We start from the raw sequence: 19169 nt of genomic DNA, 5'->3' as shown, positions 1-19169 counted from the left end.
GTTTGATTCCTGGGCTGGGAAGATCCCCTGGAGAAGGGAATGGCTACTCACTCCAGTATTATGGCTTCCCTGATAGCTTAGTTGGTAAACAATCCACCTGCAGTGCAGGAGACCCCAGTTCAATTCCTGTGTTGGGAAGATCCACTGGAGGAAGGGATAGGCTACCCTCTCCAGGATTCTTGGGTTTCCCTTGTGGCTCAGCTGGGAAAGAATCTACCTGCAATGTGGAAGACCTGGGTTCAATCCCTGGGTTGGGAAGATCCTCTGGAGAGGCGAAAGGCTACCCACTCCAGTATTCTGGCCTAGAGAATTCCATGGACTGTGCATGGGTCACAAAGAGTCAGACACAACTGAGCGACTTTCACTTTCACTGCACCTTGGACGAAAAGCAATGACAAACCTAGACGGCATATTAAAAAGCAGAGACGTTACTTTGCCAACAAAGGTCCATATAGTCAAAGCTACAGTTTTTCCAGTAGTCATGTATGAATGAATGTGAGAGCTGGACCATAAAGAAGGCTGAGCACGCCAAAGAACTGATGCTTTTGAACTGTGGTGCTGTAGAAGACTCTTGAGAGTCCCCTGGACAGCAAGGAGGTCAAACCAGTCCATCCTAAAGGAAATCAACCCTGAATATTCATTGGAAGAACTGAGACTGAAGCTGAAGCTCCAATACTTTGGCGACCTGAGGCAAAGAACCGACTCACTGGAAAAGACCCTGATGCTGGGAGAGATTGAAGGCAGGAGAAGGGGACGAAAGAGGACAAGATGATTGGATGAGATCACTGATTCAATAGACATGAGTTTGAGCAAGCTCTAGGAGGCTGTAGTCCATGGGGTTGCAAATACTTGGACACAACTGAGTGACTGAACAACGATAACAAATTATTTCCCAAAATGCAGTTCATGATCCATCCATATCAGAATTACCCAGAGTTAAAAGTACAGAGCCCTACGGCCCACAGATAAAAAATCTTTGAAGACAGAACCAGTAACCTGCATTTTTAACACCCTCTTCAAATAATTCTAATGCTCAAGATAAAGGCCATTAACTACAAAATAGTGGTTGAATAGTTGATTATTTTTGTATATCCTTCTTACAAGAAATAAGGACACAACAAAATTCAGCTAAGAGGTCAGCAATTAAAAATATTATAAATAAGCGAGAAAATTAAAAGCATAAGTTATTTCTTCAGGTTTTTACCACACACTGCCAATTTACTTCTATAGCCACCAAGGAAACCAACAGGTACATTATAGAAGGAGATAAAATAATTAGTTCAGACAGCTTATTCCATGTAGTGTTTGGGGGTTTTTTTTTTGACATTTATTTTTTAAATTAATATTTATTGGAGTATGGTTGCTTTACAATGTTCAGTTAGTTTCTACTGTACAGCCAAGTGAATCAGTTATATGTACACACATATCTTCTTTTTCCCTATAATATTTAAAGTAGACTGATCTCTGTGCGCCTCAAGTTACTGCTAACCAATTTTCCGTAGCTCACATAATTTTTCTAACCAAAAGTTTTAAAGGCAAGATCTAAGAACAACTATTTTGCAATCTTAAGCAGTTCTTTAAATTGACACATACAATTCATTTTCACTCTAAAAATATGGTAGGCCTTTATATGAACACTTACATACTATGAAGTTGTTAAACTTTATTCAAACATGATGATTTATCTTGGTCCTTCTCCCTCCTGTAGGTTTAGTCCTACAATCCTAAAACAACATAGTCCTCCTGCTCTCCCCTGGGGAATTCAAATGTTTAAATCAATACTCAGAATGCAGACTTTTGGTTGTTGAAAATTTTCCAACACAGTTCAGTCCAACAACATGCATTATAGATCACTGAACTAAGAAAAACCCAAAGATGAATAGAATACAAGCCTTGTCCTCAAGAGACTTGTAACTTCTGTTGAAAAACAAAGCCATTTTCAACTGACTTTACAGTAAGGCAAAAAGCATCTTAAATACTTTAATTCAAAAGTAAAGTGTGCAGGAATGCAAAGAGAAAAAGTGATTAATTCCAACTGCAGAAAAATGGAGAAGGCATGACAAAAGGGTTATGACATTTGAGTTAGGATTGATGACAGAGCATTTTACCTGTCAGGAACTGAAAGATGGAATGTATTCTTACATGAAGGAATATTAGGAGTGACGGTAGAGAGGGTAGCCATGAAAGTTCATGGTACGGTCATGGAATACTGACCAGTGCTCTTCAGTTGAAGCTGAGAACATAAGTGAGGAGAAATGAGAATAAGAATGATAAACTAAGAATGTGAAGATTTCTCAAAGGTTTCAAAGCAGGGAAGTAAGAATGGTTTGTTTTTGCTTTTATGCAAACTAAGTAAACAAAAACAGAAATGCGTCTTTGATTACCCCTATTATCAAACCACAGTCAGGTCAGATAAGTAAGAAAAACTATCGTAATGATGACAGTGGCAAAGAAAGATGCAAGAAATATGGTTGAGTTAAGACTGATAGGATTTAATATGAAGCTTGATAAAGAAAAGTCAAAGGTAACTTCAAATTGGATTACTAGAATTATTAGGTTGGTGCAAATGTAATTCCAGTTTTTGCATTGGTGAAATTTGCCATTTGATACTGGAATACATCCTTAAATAAATGTGGTTATGTTACACAGCATTTTAATACACATTTCTCACTTTATTTTTTTTTTGCTAATGACTTACTACTTGATGTGTATTTTATATTTATTTTAGACTAGGGATATGTTAGACAAAAAGCAAATTCAAGCAATTTTGTTATTCCAGTTCAAAATGGGTCCTAAAGCAGTGGAAACAACTCGCAATGTCAACAATCCATTTGGCCCAGGAACTGCTAACGACCATACAGTGCAGTTCAGTTCAGTCACTCAGTCATGTCCGACTCTTTGCGACCCCATGAATCGCAGCACGCCAGGCCTCCCTGTCCATCACCAACTCCCAGAGTTCACTCAAACTCACGTCCATCGAGTCAGTGATGCCATCCAGCCATCTCATCCTATGTCGTCCCCTTCTCCTCCTGCCCCCAATCCATCCCAGCACGAGAGTCTTTTCCAACGAGTCAACTCTTCGCATGAGGTGGCCAAAGTACTGGAGTTTCAGCTTTAGCATCATTCCCTCCAAAGAAATACTTCCATACAGTGCAGTGGTGGTTTAAGAAGTTTTGCAAATGAGACGAGAGCCTTGAAGATGAGGAGCATAGTGGCCGGCCATTGGAAGTTGACAATGACCAATTGAGAGCAATCATCAAACCTGATCCTCTTACAACTACCCAAGAAGTTGCTGAAGAACTCACTGTCGACCACTCTACACTCGTTTGGCATTTGAAACAAATTGGAAAGGTGAAAAAGCTTGCTGAGTGAGTGCCTCATTAACTGACAGCAAATCAAAAAAATTGTCATTCTGAAATATTGTCTTCTCTTATGCCACTCAACAAAAATGAACCATTTCTCAATTGGATTGTGACCGGTGACAAAAAGTGGATTTTCTACAAAAACTGGTGATGACCAGCTCAGTGGCTGGACGGAGAAGCAGCTCCAAAGCACTTTTCAAAGCCAAACTTGCATTAAAAAAAGGTCATGGTCACTGTTTGGTGGTCTGCTGCCCATCTTGAGATAGGAGACAGATGGGTTCCAAGCTGGACATTTACAACAGCCGGCCCCCTGTCAGCATTTCCTGAGACAAGAGCTACGTGGGCTCCAGCTGAGGAATTTACAATTGCCCTCCGAAATGGAAGTAACAACAGAAACAAGGTAAACAGCCAGTCTTTTTCTCTTGTAAACATCTTGAAGAAATATAATTATGGAGAGGAAATAATTATGGCAAGGACAGAGGCAAAACACTTTCTGAGTAAACGACTGAAGGATCTCCGCTTCTCCCTTTTTAGGATAAGGGAGACACTATACATTTCCACAAAGGCTCCTTGGGGTCAAAAGTCAGAGGATAATTCCAGGCCACAGTGAGTCTTGCTCCTCCCTGAAGTCTTTGCTTCAAGATTCATCTTGGCTAAAGGGGTGCATGTGCACCCCAGAGGAGAGTCCTGATACAAATTAGCGGGGGGAGGGGAACAAAGCAAGATAACTGGCCTGAAGGAAGACAAAAACTTCTTACTTTACTCTTTACTTTCTGCCTCCTTGCCTGAATTCGTTTTTAACTAGTCAGGCAAGGACTAGGAAGGGACTCTAGCCTTCACTGCTGACCCCTGTGGTCCAGTGGTTAGGACTCCAGTCTGGGAAATTAAGACCTTGCTTCCAGCTATTGCTTGCTGTTGCTTACTGTTAAGCTGCCATTTACTGCTGTGCATGTCTGAAATCAGTCTGCTCCACCACAGCATTCTGAATCTTGCCTGGTGGGCTGCAGTCCATGGGGTCGCAGAGAGTCAGACACGACTGAGCGACTTCACTTTGACTTTTCACTTCCATGCACTGGAGAAGGAAATGGCAAGCCACTCCAGTGTTCTTGCCTGGAGAATCCCAGGGACGGGAGAGCCTGGTGGGCTGCCGTCTATGGGGATGCACAGAGTCGGACACGACTGAAGAGACTTAGCAGCAGCATACTCAGCAGATGGATGAGATGCACCTAAAACTGCAGTGCCTGCAGCCAGCTTTGGTCAACAGAAAGAGCCCGACTGTTCTCCACAACAACACTTGACCACCTATCACACAACCAGTAATTCAGAAGGTGAACGAACTGGACTACTAAGTTTTGCCTCTTCTGCCACATGCACCTGATGTTTAGCCAACTGACTACCACTTCTTCAAGTATCTCAACAACTTGTTTTGCAGTGAAAATGCTTTCACAACCAGCAGGATCCAGAAAATGCTTTCCAAGAGTTCATCGAATCCTGAAGCAAGGATTTTATACTAGAGGAATAAACAAACTTATTTCTCGTTGGTAAAAATAAGTTGACTGTAATGTTTCCTATTTTGATTAATAAAAATGTGTTTGAGCCTAGCTATAAAGATTTAAGGGCTTCCCTGGTGGCTCAGACAGTAAAGAATCTGTCTTTAATGCAGGAAACCCAGCTCAGTCCCTGGGTCGGGAAGATCCCCTGGAGAAGGGAATGGCTCCCCACTCCAGTATTCTTGCCTGAAGAATTCCATGGACAGAGGAGTCTGGCAGGCTACAGTCCATGGGGTCACAGAAAGAGTTGGACACAATTTGGCAACTAAACAACAAAAGCAAAAACTATACTTCAATTTAAAAAAAGAGAGTAAAAAAAATCATAGGAGGAAGAATAGGATGTTTGCTTTTTTTGATCTACAAATGGACTAAAGTAAGGAAAGGTGTTATATATGAAATTAAGATGTTACAATATATATCCAGGAGGCATTTAATAAAATGAATATATAGTTTGATACCTCAAGATCAGTAAACTTCATCTAGGTATCATCTGCAAAGACATGAAGGATAAATGAAGCAAAAGAAATGGCTGTAATGAAGCAAAAGCATGCATGCCAGTTAAGAATAGAACAGAACTAAAGGCTGATCAATGAGAAATAACTTAAAACTACAATGTTTCAAAATCAAGGGAGAAGAGAATTTCAAGAACACTGTCAATAGTGCTAAAATGCTGCAGAGATATTAGTAGGTACAATGAGCCTAGGAGAAAGCCACTCAGTTTAGAAATTAGGTCATTATTTCAGATGAAACAATGCATAAAATCAAGATAAAATATTTTTTAACAAGACAAAGGTCATGTACTTTTCAGTCAGTTCAGTTCAGTTGCTCAGTCGTGTCCGACTCTTTGCGACCCCATGAATCACAGCATGCCAGGCCTCCCTGTCCATCACCAATTCTCGGAGTTCACTCAAACTCATGTCCATCGAGTCAGTGATGCCATCCAGCCGTCTCATCCTCTGTTGTCCCCTTCTCCTTCTGCCTGCAATCCCTCCCAGTGTCAGGGTCTTTTCCAATGAGTCAACTCTTTGCATGAGGTGGCCTAAGTATTGGAGTTTCAGCTTCAGCATCAGTCCTTCCAATGAACACCCAGGACTGATCTCCTTTAGGATGGACTGGTTGGATCTCCTTGCAGGTACTTTTAGATACCATTAAAAATCTCAAAATCTTCCCAACTGATAAAAAATTAAACTGAAAAGATCATTTTCAAATTAAAATGGAGCCATATAATGGGATAACATTTTTAATATTTTGATAATTATTTTGACTGATTAAATTTACACAAGCCTGTAATCTTTGATACAGTGCTTTGAAAAATAAACAATAAGCAGCTTATTTAACTTATATGCAGAGTACATCATGAGAAACACTGGACTGGAAGAAGCACAAGCTGGAATCAAGATTGCCGGGAGAAATATCAATAACCTCAGATATGCAGATGACACCCCCCTTATGGCAGAAAGTGAAGAGGAACTAAAAAGCCTCTTGATGGAAGTGAAAGAGGAGAGAGAAAAACTTGGTTTAAAGCTCAACATTCAGAAAACGAAGATCATGGCATCTGGTCCCATCATTTCATGGGAAATAGATGGGGAAACAGTGGAAACAGCGTCAGACTTTATTTTGGGGGGCTCCAAAATCACTGCAGATGGTGACTGCAACCATGAAATTAAAAGACGCTTACTCCTTGGAAGGAAAATTATGACCAACCTAGATAGCATATTAAAAAGTAGAGACATTACTTTGCCAACAAAGGCTATGGTTTTTCCAGTGGTCATGTATGGATGTGAGAGTTGGACTGTGAAGAAAGCTGAGTGCCGAAGAACTGATGCTTTTGAACTGTGGTGTTGGAGAAGACTCTTGAGAGTCCCTTGGACTGCAAGGAAATCCAACCAGTCCATTCTAAAGGAGATCAGTCCTGGGTGTTCATTGGAAGGACTGATGCTGAAGCTGAAACTCTAATACTTTGGCCACCTCATGCAAAGAGTTCACTCATTGGAAAAGACCCTGTTTTTCGGAGGGATTGGGGGCAGGAGGAGAAGGGGACACAAAGGATGAGATGGCTGGATGGCATCACCGACTCGATGGACATGAGTCTGGGTAAACTCCAGGAGTTGGTGATGGACAGGGAGGCTTGGTGTGCTGCGATTCATGGAGTTGCAAAGAGTCGGACACGACTGAGCGACTGAACTGAACTGAACTGAACTGAAGCAGCATTTGCGTTTGCAAAGTATGTCAGAACTAATTCAACTTGAAGCAGCTGACAGAGACTCTCACCTTGACTAAAATTTAGTCCCACTCCTTTGAGCCCTCTTTTCTACTAAGCTCAGAAGTTGGCCCCTTATTCTGTCTTTGGCTTGCCCAGCTGAATCTTAGCAAAGAATCCTGCTGTATCATCCCCTATCTTTGATACCCGATCAAGTTCCTCATACCCCATATTTAATGAATAAGTCTTTGGCCAGCTTTTAGTAAGAATTCCCCTACCCTTGATGATTTCTCTTAGTAATTTTCCTTCCACTGATCACCTCACCTTGCTCCTTGGCTGTAAGTTGCTTTCCTTATAATATTTGGAGGTAAGACCAATCTCTCTCCACTACTGCAAAAGTAAAAGTCGTGAAGTAAAGTTTTGTTTATGGGACTTCCCTGGTGGTACAGTGGATAAGAATTCGCCTGCCAATCCAGGGGACCCGGGTTCCATCCCTGGTTCGGGAAGATTCCACATGCTGAGCAACTAAGACCGTGCGCTACAACTGCTGGAGCCCGAGAGCCCTAGAGCCCACACGCTGCAACCAGAGAAAGCCTGAGCACAGCAACAAAGATGCAGAGCAACCAAAAATAAATGATTTTTAAAAAGTCTTGTTTACCATTTTATTAAGTGCCAGAACAATTTTTTCTATAACGTGTCACTCAAGGAAAGTAATCACACCCTTAGCCAATAATAGAAAAATAATTTACCATACAATTACAAATAAAAGCAAGAGTTCAGCAGAACATCCATATGACTGACAATGATAGAGCTTAAAGTATAAAAAGATTTCCTAATTTTTTATACAAAACTATTTTTTAAAAAAGGCTTTCCTCTCAAAATAAAGATGGTAGTGCTGAAAAAGTAGGAGCATCAAATTAATTGCCTATTCATGCCAGGATTTATGTGTCAGAATTTTTGGTAACAATGGAATAAAAATGAGAGGGAAAGCAGCTGGTGAATAATTAGTAGCCAACTCACAAATTACAAGAAAAAATACATACAAACAGTGCCTGATACCCAAGGTCCTCTACTCGGTCAACAAATACTTATTTAAGGCTTGACACTGAGAGTGAATAAAAGAATAATACAGACTCTCTATGATTTAAGAGAAATGACATGTACAAATAAATAAAATATTATAAATAATTATAATACAAAGATGAAAGTGGTAAGTTCATCCAAGAAGAATACAAAAGAAAGTGTTATGAGAGTTCAGAGGAAGGACAGATGATTTCTCACAGGAAGGCAAGAAAACATTTCATGGAAAGCAAGCAGCATGTGACTTAAATCTTCAAGGATGACTAGCGTTTGCAGGGAGAATAAAAGGGAAAGGCATTCCTTCTGGTGTTAAGCAGCATAAGCAAAAGCCCAGAGTACGTCCATTCTGTAACCACAGAAAAGAACAGTAGAAGTTAACATTTAGGCCTGTGCTGTGGCCTAATCAGCGTCCCTCAAAAGTTCATTATCACCTGGTATCACAGAATGTGACCTCACTTGGAAATAGGGTCTTTGCAGGTGTAACGAATTAGGGTTCTAGAGTTAAAATCATCCTAAACTTAGACTGGGCCCTAAATCCAATGAGTGGTGTCTTTAAAGGAAGGGGAGAGGACACACACACACACAGAAGGCTATATGAAAACAGAGGCAGAAACTAGAATTATGCTGCCACAAGTCAAGCAAAGCCTGGGTTCACAAGAAGCTGGGAGAGGCAAGGAAAGATGCTTCCCTGGGATCTTCAGAGGGAACATGGCTCTATTAACACTTTGGTTTCAGCTTCCAGAACTCTAAGAGAGTAGATTTCTGTTTTTTCAGTTTATGGATTGTGTTAATTTGTTACAGCAGCCCTAGGAACTAATATAGTTTGGTTAAGAACAATTAGTAGAGGGCTGCTGTGAAATAAGTGATATTGATCCCAGTTCTTGCTAACATTTTCTCTTTGAGGACATTTCTTTAATTTCCTGAGTGACAGGAATGTCTGATGAAGAGCTCCTAAATCCTCAGAATTTTCTGGGTGACAGGAATCTTTTGTTCTGATGCCTGAAGTAACTCTCGGTAGGTTCCTGGAAAGGGGCTGGTCACTAGAAAGACCAAGCCATACAAGAAACTTGGAACTTTCAACCCCATCCCCGAACCCCCCATTCTCTGGAAAGAAGAAAAGATTTAGAAATACAGTTAATAACTGATAATGCTTATGTAACAAAGCCTGCACAAAAATCCCAAAGCACAGGGTCTGGAGAGCACCTAGACACATCTACATGCCAAGAAGGGGGCAACACAGCTCCATGTGGACAGAAGCTCCTGGGTTTGGGACCCTTCCAGATTCTGTCCTACGTATCTGTTCACCCAGCTGTTCATCTGTCTCCTTTAATACAGCTTTTATTATATAATAAATCAGTAAAGGTAAATGTTTCCTGAAGTTCTAGTAAATTACCAAACCCAAGGAGAGGGTCATGGGAAGTCTCATTTATAGGTGGTCAGTCAGAAGCAAAGGTCACAATCTGGACTTGGCATCTGAAGCAGGGAGGGCAGAGGGGCAGTCTTTTGGGACTGAGACCTAAACCTGTGGGGTGGGTCTGCGCTAATCCCAGCAGACAGTGTCAGAACTGAACTGAAGTGTAGGACACGCGGTTGGTGTCCACAGAGCACTGGAGAATTGCTTGGTGTGAGGGGAAAAAATTTACACATTTGGAGTACGAAAGTATTCAGTGAGTAGACAAAAAAAGTTTATCTTTTTCAGTTATGTACTCAAGCCTCCAGCATTCCACGTTATTACACTTTGGAAGAAAAAAAAGCCACACTGATAATAGGCATATTCTCTTATTACCAGGCAATTGTGTTAAAAAGTGAACAGAGCACAATAAAATGCCATTACTTACAATGTGTGACTCCAGCCAGAGTTTGGTAGAAAGTGGGAGTATCACTATCATCAGTGAGGGTCACATATACACCTCCAGACAGTAGCCAACGAGAGAAGGTAAAAGCATCTTTGTTTAGAAGAAGCCAATTTCTAAACTTTTCATAGTTTACCTTTTCACCCTAAAATTAAAACAAGAAAACACAGGTTTAGTTAAACTTTAAGGTACCTTACGTAGAACTTACACAATTTAAAATTTGCATTTAATTGATGTTTACTCCCTTCTACTATCTATAAAGGAAGAATAATCTAAATATCATTATAGGCTATATATGTATTTGGAAAAAAAACTTTTCAAATGTAACTATTTCAGAACTTTTATTTGCATAAAACCTATATGCTAATTGCAAATTATTTTATCAATTCATTAAAGCAGTGAACTTCCACTAAGTCACATTTTATTTGCTAAGGTACATCTTGCAATCAGTGTAAACTGCATTTCTTTCAATACTTAATAAAAGCCATTTTTCATTTGCTTTATCCTGCTTCAACACTTCCATTGGTTAGAATAAGCACATTTTAATCAATGTGTATGGAATATGAATAATCTTTTAAATTTCATTGGCAAATTAAAAACTATCCAGGAGTCCCCTTCCAAAAGTCATCACTGAAAACGTACATTCACAAGTCAACTAAAATACAAAAAAGAAGCAAGGAGGTTTCTATTTCTTTGCTTTCTTTCCAAGTACTTGTCTTGCTAAATCTGCAGAGAAAAAAAGTTTCCAGGCTGAGAAAAAACATCATATGGCCGTGCAAGTCAATCTCTTTGACTGGAAGACAAGAGTATGGGCCAGATATTTCTATGAGAAAAAGGCAGAAGCAACCCACATAGAAATACAATGAAGAACGACACTCAGGAGCCTAGTAGCTATAATCCTGATGGAGCTATTAAGTGATACAAATAACTTATAACCTAAAAGAGTTACGGTAGAAATAATTTCTATATTGTTAGTAGCATCCTATTAAGTACAGTAATATGCTTAGCTTCATGGTTTCAGAATATTTAACAGTACAATTCAAGCAATCAAGACAACATTGGAGGGACTTCCCTGGTGGTCCAGCAGTTAAGAATACACCTGCCAATGCAGGGGACACAGGTTGGATCCCTGGTTAGCGAACTAAGATCCCACCTGCCGAGGAGCAACTAAGCCCATGGGCCACAACTACTGAGCCTGCGTGCTGCAACTACTGAAGCCCGTGGGCCTAGAATCTGTGTTCCACCACAGCGAGAAACTGATGAAGCACAACAAAGGAGAGCCCTCACTGGAGGCAATTCAGTCCACACACAGCAATGAATACCCAGCGCAGCCAATAAACAAATAAATAAGACAACACTGGAAATCTTAGCTTTCTAAATGGAGGACTATGGCACTCAGACTTGCTGCAGGGACATGAGGACATCGCTGCATGTTTAGAGGATCAGATCCATTTTCTTTCTCTACCCACATTTGGTCTACAAAGAGGGTTTGCAGTATAAATTCCACAAGCTGAGGCACATTTTTACACATTAACATCTTTGACATTGGGATAAGTCTTAAAATCAATAATACCCTTTAATTGTAACTGGTAGTTTTTTTGTTCTTTATAGTAATACATAAAAGCACATCTTATTAATCAAAAGCATCTTATATCCAGTGAACATGGTGGTTTTAACGGTTTTATGAAGCTAAGATGTTATTATAAGACGCACCTTCATGTACCACTAAGAAAAAACTGCCTATGATAATAGGTGCTTCTAACAACTTCACATAGTTAATATTTAATGTGTATTTACAATGCCCTAAGCACAATTCTAAGTATTTTTATACTCATTTAATCCTCAAGCAATAATAGGAGATACTATTATCCCCATTTTACACATGAGAAAACTGAAGCTCTGAAAGCTGTATGTTCAAGGTTATACAGTGGCAGAGATAGAACTGAACCCAAGCAGTCCAGGCTCCAAAGCCTCTGTGCCTGAATCACACACTATATATACTGCCTGGCAACTCAGTGAAATACAAAGCGACCTCTCTAATCTGCTTGCCCATTAGGATCACTCCATATAACTGGCAGTACTAAAATCCCATCTGTCAAACATGACTTTCTATGTTCTTGAGTCATGGCTCTAAATAAGGAAGCAAAATGGAAATCTTTTATAAACTATCACAATAGCAGTCTAGGAAAAAACTTCCAGTACTATAAATGGCAATTAAAAATAAACTTCTGAAATTGATACATCTTTGAAGAGCAATATAAAGTACGAATTCCCACCATGAGAATCAACAACCAAAAAAATTCAATAAGAAAAAAATCAATGTAGCTCCTATGTGGATTTCCTTCATCTCAAGTTACTGGAAACATAGTAACTCAAGAAGCAAGAGTGTGGATCACATCACATACCTTACTCAAAAATTATGTAGGTAAATACATCAAATAGTTGAATTAGGTAAAATTAGCCCATTCACAGTCTTTTTTTTCTTTAAACAACCATAAGTACCTAATGATGTAAATAGCTATATACATGAGTATCCCCAAACCTTGGCCTCTCATTTCTTTGATCTCCTCTCTTCCAAAGACCTTGTTCTTCATATAAGACTTCCCTAGCCATTTACTACCATACTCATTTCCTTAAAATTCTTTGTTCTAATGTCCCTTTCTCTTATAAGCTGTTCCTAACCATCCCATAACAAAATACCTACACCTAGATATCGCCTCCCTATCACCACCTATCTCCTGTGGTCTACTTAATTTTTCTGTACAGCACTAATTATTATCTTAGTATATGTACCTGCTATTGTGCCTAAATTTTAAGAGAACTGGGTGGCTAACCAAATTAAATCCCTGTCTATAAAACAGGAATGTCTGTATAAACCTTATTAAAATGAAAAAAATACACATTCTCCCCTAAAATAAGCAAACCACTTGATATTTCTGTGAAAAATCCAATTTATCAGGCTTGCAAAGATTAGATAACTCTTTTTTTTTCCTAATAAAATTTGGCCAGCAAATTTTAGAGAGGAAAAACAAAAAACATGATCTAGTTTGTCTTAAGGTACTGAAATACTATCACAGCAACTTCCAGTCAATAAGACAACCAAAAATGCAGGAAGACAATCCTTTTAGCACCAAACATGTAGAACTGCTGAATAAAATGTAACACCATAACTACTACCAAAAACTACTTAGCCAAGCTGAAAAGCAAGAAAGGGAAATCTCCAGGTGCTATTAACACAGGGGAAACTTAAAGCCAGAGTGATGAAAAGCTAAAGCCAGAGTCCAAATAGATATTAGAACCAGATATATGCAGATGCCTGGAGTATTAATAATCAGTGCTTATATAGGTAGGAAGGTGACTAAACTAACTGAATAAAAACTCTGAATAAAACCAACAGCAGTGAAAGACTCTAATATCTGTGAAATGGAAGTGGATCAAATGGCCACAAGAAATTACACAGCACTGAGTGCTGCAGGAAAGGATCAAAAACTTGTAGAAGAGCTTTATTTTGCCACCTCTTGGGACTTCCCATGTAAGCACACCTCTGAAAAGAAATTAAAGAAAAATTTTCTCTGTTAAAAGATATACATTTTCTGTTGTTAAAGGTTTTTTACAATGAAAATATATTATTTATGAAAACAGGAAAATGGCCAATTTTTAAAACCCAAATATTTCACTATGCAAACCAATTAAAAAATAAATTATAAAATGCATTTATGATAAAATAGGCATTGATGGATCACAGAGGTCACCTACAGCTCAAGGCCAATGAGTGCTATTTCTACGTGCTCATGACAAAAAGCAATTAAGAGCACCACAACTTAAGCAATGCTCAGGTGTCTGCAGGATCGCCTGTGAGTGTGTGTGTGCGTGCTGGTGTGAGAGTGGGGGAGTATGTGTCATCTACCATAAGTAGAGATAGTTGCCTTTACAGTAGAACTGGGAATTTTCAGATTCACAAACACAGCAGCAGTAAGTGTCATGGACCTTTGAGTCTAGCACACAAATCGTTAAAAAACTTCAACCGTTAAATACAAAAATGTCAAGAATATGCTGCACATAAACATCTATTCATCACAGCTAAACTCATACAACTAAGATTTAATACTCTGTCCACAGGGATGCAATGTAAATCTTTAAATGTACCTCTGAGAAACACTTCCTGAGTGTATCTGGGACTTTACCATCCACCACATGAAGCATTCTTTCCATTTCTTCCCGTATAACATAGCTCCCGGATTCACTTGCAAAAAGACTAAAAATGTCTAGGAAAAAGAAATAATGAATTAATTTTAACATAGATTAAAAGTACCCTGGTGGATGTAGGGAGGAAAGAGAAAGGTAACAATTATTGAGTGACTGAGCATTTTATAAATATACAGTTTATCCCTTAAAAAAAAACCAATGCTAATTACAACAGCAATGTGGTATCTTTTCACATACCAAACTTGCAAAAACTGTTTAAGTGTGACAATACAAAGTGTTAGCAATAAACTAGGATAAACTGGAACTCTTATATACTGTTAATGAATATCTATTACTGTAACACCTTGGAGAGTACCTTGTCAAAATGTAAAGATGAAGATTTATGCTAGAAGTTCAGTTCCTAGGCAACTCCACCTCCACTTGTGAAAAACTCTCATACATATCAGCATGAGGTACAACATACACCAAAGCAATCTTTATAATAGCGAAATTTAGGTGGGGGGAAAAAGATAAATGTCTACCAACAAAAAAATAGGTAACCTGAGACACACACACAATGAAATACTATAAAGCAATTAAAATAAAGGAACTAGGGTTCCAACATGGTAAATATCAATAATCTTCAGTACAAAAAGCAAACTGAAAAATCTGTATAGTATACCATTTATTTGGCTTGGCCATGATCTTTAATTTTGTAAAAAAAAAAAAAAAAAAACCAAGATCTGGGACAAATATGACACAATGGTAAGAAATAATAAAGTTGGGTAGAAGTACATATTATGTTTGAAATACTGCTGTTAAGGGTTGAACTGCGTCCGCCCAAAAGATATGCTGAAATCCTAATCTCCAAGTACCTGAGAATTTGAATTTATTTGGAAACATAGGTGATAGAAAGAAGAGACATTCTATTCCTCTGAAGGCCCACTGGGTTCCTTGCCTGCCCACCCACATGCCATGGCTGATTCTGTTAGGGGGGAATATTTGCTGGAAGGCTCTGACCATCTGTTATGGATTAAATTATATCTCCCCCCTCAAAAAAAATGTTGGAAGTCTTAACCCCAGTACTCATGAATGTGACTTTATTTGAAAAAGGGTCTCTGCAGATAAAATCAAATTAAGATGAGGTTATTAGGTTGGGTCCTAATTCAATATGACTGATTATAAGAACAGAAGACAGAAACACTGGAAAGAAACCATGAGATGAGATAGTGAGAGATTGGAGGGAAGCAACTGGCAAGTCAAGGAATACCAAGCATTGAGGGCTACCACCAGAAGTCAGGAAAAAGGAAGGATTCTTCCCTGTAGATTTCAGAGAGAACAAAACTCTCCTAATATCTTAATTTTGGACTTCTCCTGTACAATTGTGCTCATATCACACTCTAGCAAGGTAATGCTCAAATCCTTCAAGTTGGGCTTCAGCAGTACGTGAACCAAGAATTTCCAGATGTACACGCTAAGTTTAGAAAAGGCAGAGCAATCAGAGATCAAATTGCCAACATTTGCTGGATCATGGAGAAAGCAAGGGAATTCCAGAAAAATATGTACTTCTGCTTCAATGACTACACTAAAGCCTTTGACTATGTGGATCACAACTCAGCAACTAAAAAACAACACAAATTTGTTGTTCATTGTTGAATCCAACTCTTTGTGACACTGTGGACTGTAGCAAGCCAGGCTTCCCTGTCCTTTACTATCTCCTGGAGTTTACTCAAACTTAGGTTCATTGGGTCAGTGATGTTATCTAACCATCTCATCTGCCGCCCCCTTCTCCTCTTGCCCTCAATCTTCCCCAGCTTCAGGGTCTCTTCCAATGAGTTCGTTCTTCACATCAGGTAGACAAAGTATTGGAGCTGCAACTTCAGCATCAGTCCTTACGATGAACAATCAGGGCTGATTTCCTTTAGGATTGACTGGTTTGGTCTCTTGCAGTCTAAGGGACTCTCAAGAGTCTTCTCCAGCACCACAGTTCGAAAGCATCAATTCTTTGGCGCTCAGCCTTCTTTACGGTCCAACTATCACATATGTACATGACTACTGGAAACACCAGAGCTTTGACTATAAGGATTGTTGTCGGCAAAGTGATGTCTCTGCTTTTTAATACACTGTCTAGGTTTGTCGTGGACAATTGCACTCATTTCACTTGATAGCAAGGTAATGCTCAAAATCCTTCAAGCTAGGCTTCAACAATACATGAACTGAGAACTTCCAGATGTACAAGCTGGATTTAGAAAAGACAGAGGAACCAGAGATCAAATTGCCAACATCCACTGGATCATAGAAAAAGCAAGAGAATTCCAGAAAAACATCTACTTCTGCTTCACTGACTATGCCAAAGCCCTTGACTGTGTGCATCACAACAAGCTGTGGAAAATTCTTAAAAGAGATGGGAATACCAGACCACCTTACCTGTCTCCTGAGAAATCTGTATGCAGGTCAAGAAGCAACAGTTAGAACCAGACATGGAACAATGGATTGGTTCAAAACTGGGAAAGGAGTATGTCAAGGCTGTATGTTGTCACCCTGTTTATTTAAATTATATGCAGAGTATATCATGCGAAATGCCAGGCTGGATGAATCACAAGCTGGAACTAAGGACTGCCAGGAAAAATATCAACCACCTCAGATATGTAGATGATATCACTCTAACGGCAGAAAGTGAAGAGGAACTAAAGAGCCTCTTGATGAGAGTGACAAAGGAGAGTGAAAAAGCTGATTTTTAAAACTCAACATTCAAAAAACTAAAATCATAGCATCTGGTTGCATAGCTTCATGGTAAATAGATGTGGAAACAGTGGAAACAGGGACAGACTTTATTTTCTTGGGCTCCAAAATCACTGTGGACGGTGACTGCAGTCACAAAAAAGGAAAAGACACTTGCACTTTGGGAGAAAAGCCACGACGAATGACTACAACAAATACGTACGTGCGAAAAGTGTTTGGTTTTCTCCTCTTAACCTGTCTTACATCAACTTAATTATTAAATCAGCCAAACAACCTAGAAAGGAAGTTTTTTCTGCTCTTTCAGAGTACTTTATTCCTTCTTACTGTCAAGCAATATTCTATTGCTGGTTATATTACACTTTGTTTATGATAAATGCATCAGTTGATGGGCATTAGGATTGTTTCCATTTTGTAACCATTATGAATGTGCTGTTATGAACTTTTTTTTTTAATGAATATATGGTTTCAGTTTCCTTGGGTATATATCTAGGAATGAAATTGAAAACTCAATGTTTAACAGTTTGAGAAACTGCCAGTTAGTTTCCCAAAGTGGCTGCATTATCTATCTTACACTTAAGTGGTATCTCACTGTAATTTTAATTTACATTTCCCAAATAACTACTTATGTTTAACATTTTTTCAAGTGCTTATTGGCTATTTGTATATCTTCTTTGAAGAAACATCAATTCAAATCCTTTGACAGTCATCAAAATTTTGAGGTAGATTATTCTGTACATAAATGTGGTATTTTAACTTTTTGAGATAATAAAAGTACTTACATTTTGCTTTCTCTTCATCTCTGCCTCTTGTAAGAAGGACAAGTCCAACTATTAAGTTATTGAAGTGTAGTCCTTTGGATGTTCCACCAAAAGAACAGTAAATCACCTAGGAGAAAATAAATGGTAAAGCCAACCTTAGACATTTCAGTTATTGAGGAATTTGAGGCTGGTAACATCACCTTTAATAAATCTTATCTCCATCTCCAAACAAGGTCCTAATAAACTTCAGTGCAAAGATGTTAAATTTCTCCCTCTTCTTCCTCCTTTATACCTTGTTATCACACTCAATCAAGAATATACTGTATCCATCCTAAAGTATATGTATCACTGGCTGACTCACTGAATTTTCTTTCTCTTGGGAGTCCTCATCAAAGTCCAAAGAGATAAGTTCTTCCCCTTCAATAGTCCCATAATGTGATAAGAATTTTGACCAGAGAACCTCCTTCAACTTCTGTTAAATGTCTACATATCATTTTGATTTGAAAAATCAACATTCTGTAAGTGGATGTTCAGAAATACAATGGTGATTATACTACAATATATAAATGCACCTAATTAACATGCTGTACACCTTAAATTTATACAATGCTGTACATTAAATATATTCAACTTTTAAGTAAAAGAAAAAGAAAATAAAGACATTTTTATACTCTTAAAATTGAATATTATAATAATCAGAAATAAAGAGGAAAAGCTATTCATAAGAAAGTGACAGTAACAGCAGTCACATAAATTCATTCACTCAACAGTTCTGTGTTGAGAGCCTAGTGTGATACTGTCATATAACAAATGTATTTTGGTCTTCTGCCAGGTTCCAAAAAAAACAACGCAAGAGCTTCTAAAATCTTTGGAATTCCCAGAGTGATACAGATGAAAGGTGGAGAAGGAAATGGCAACCCACTCCAGTATTCTTGCCTGGAGAATCCCATGGACAGAGGAGCCTGGCATGGGGTCACAAGAGCTGGACTCGACTTAGCAACTAAACCACTACCCCCACCACCACAGATGAAAGGATCATCTTTTGTTATTGATAATAAGCCTCTTTAAACCACACCTGAATTTATGCTAATAGGTTAATCCTTGGCAGGTTAGGGTTAGCTTACAAAGCTTTAGAATGGGAGCTGGTAGTCAGAGGAACTAATGACGTGATTAGAGGGTTAGAACTTTCAGCCCCACTTTCCAGAGTCAGGGAAGGAGCAAAGGGCTGAAAATGGAGCTAACCACCAACACGCCTATGTAATGGAACTTCCAGAAGAAGCCCTAAACTATGGGTATGTTGGTGAACATATCATGGTGCAAGAAGGGTGTAACACCAAGACATGGAAGTACTGTGCACCATCTCCCTCTGAACTGTCCCTCCGGCCCCACGCTATCCGCCATCCCATGCATCTCTTTCCATCTGGCTGTTTGTGAGTTGT

At 38.9% G+C, this 19169-nt stretch overlaps 1 protein-coding gene and 1 pseudogene across 1 annotated transcript in view; one reads left to right on the top strand and one right to left on the bottom strand.

Moving 5' to 3' along the window:
* Positions 1-19169, bottom strand: part of USP32 (ubiquitin specific peptidase 32) — a 203836-nt gene that overhangs the window by 79518 nt on the left and 105149 nt on the right. Inside the window, exons 3-5 of the mRNA XM_024980631.2 lie at positions 17752-17857; positions 14192-14310; positions 10031-10190 (exon numbers count right to left, since the gene is read on the bottom strand). Coding sequence (XP_024836399.1) covers positions 10031-10190; positions 14192-14310; positions 17752-17857 — 385 coding nt within the window. The remainder of the gene's footprint in view (positions 1-10030; positions 10191-14191; positions 14311-17751; positions 17858-19169) is intronic.
* The window catches only part of LOC101903622 (V-type proton ATPase subunit G 3-like), a 35074-nt pseudogene continuing 34895 nt past the window's right edge, over positions 18991-19169 (top strand).

This window comes from Bos taurus, chromosome 19 (genome assembly GCF_002263795.3).
Source record: "Bos taurus isolate L1 Dominette 01449 registration number 42190680 breed Hereford chromosome 19, ARS-UCD2.0, whole genome shotgun sequence".
Taxonomy (NCBI): domain Eukaryota; kingdom Metazoa; phylum Chordata; class Mammalia; order Artiodactyla; family Bovidae; genus Bos; species Bos taurus.
This window is presented reverse-complemented; position numbering and strand designations above follow the sequence as displayed.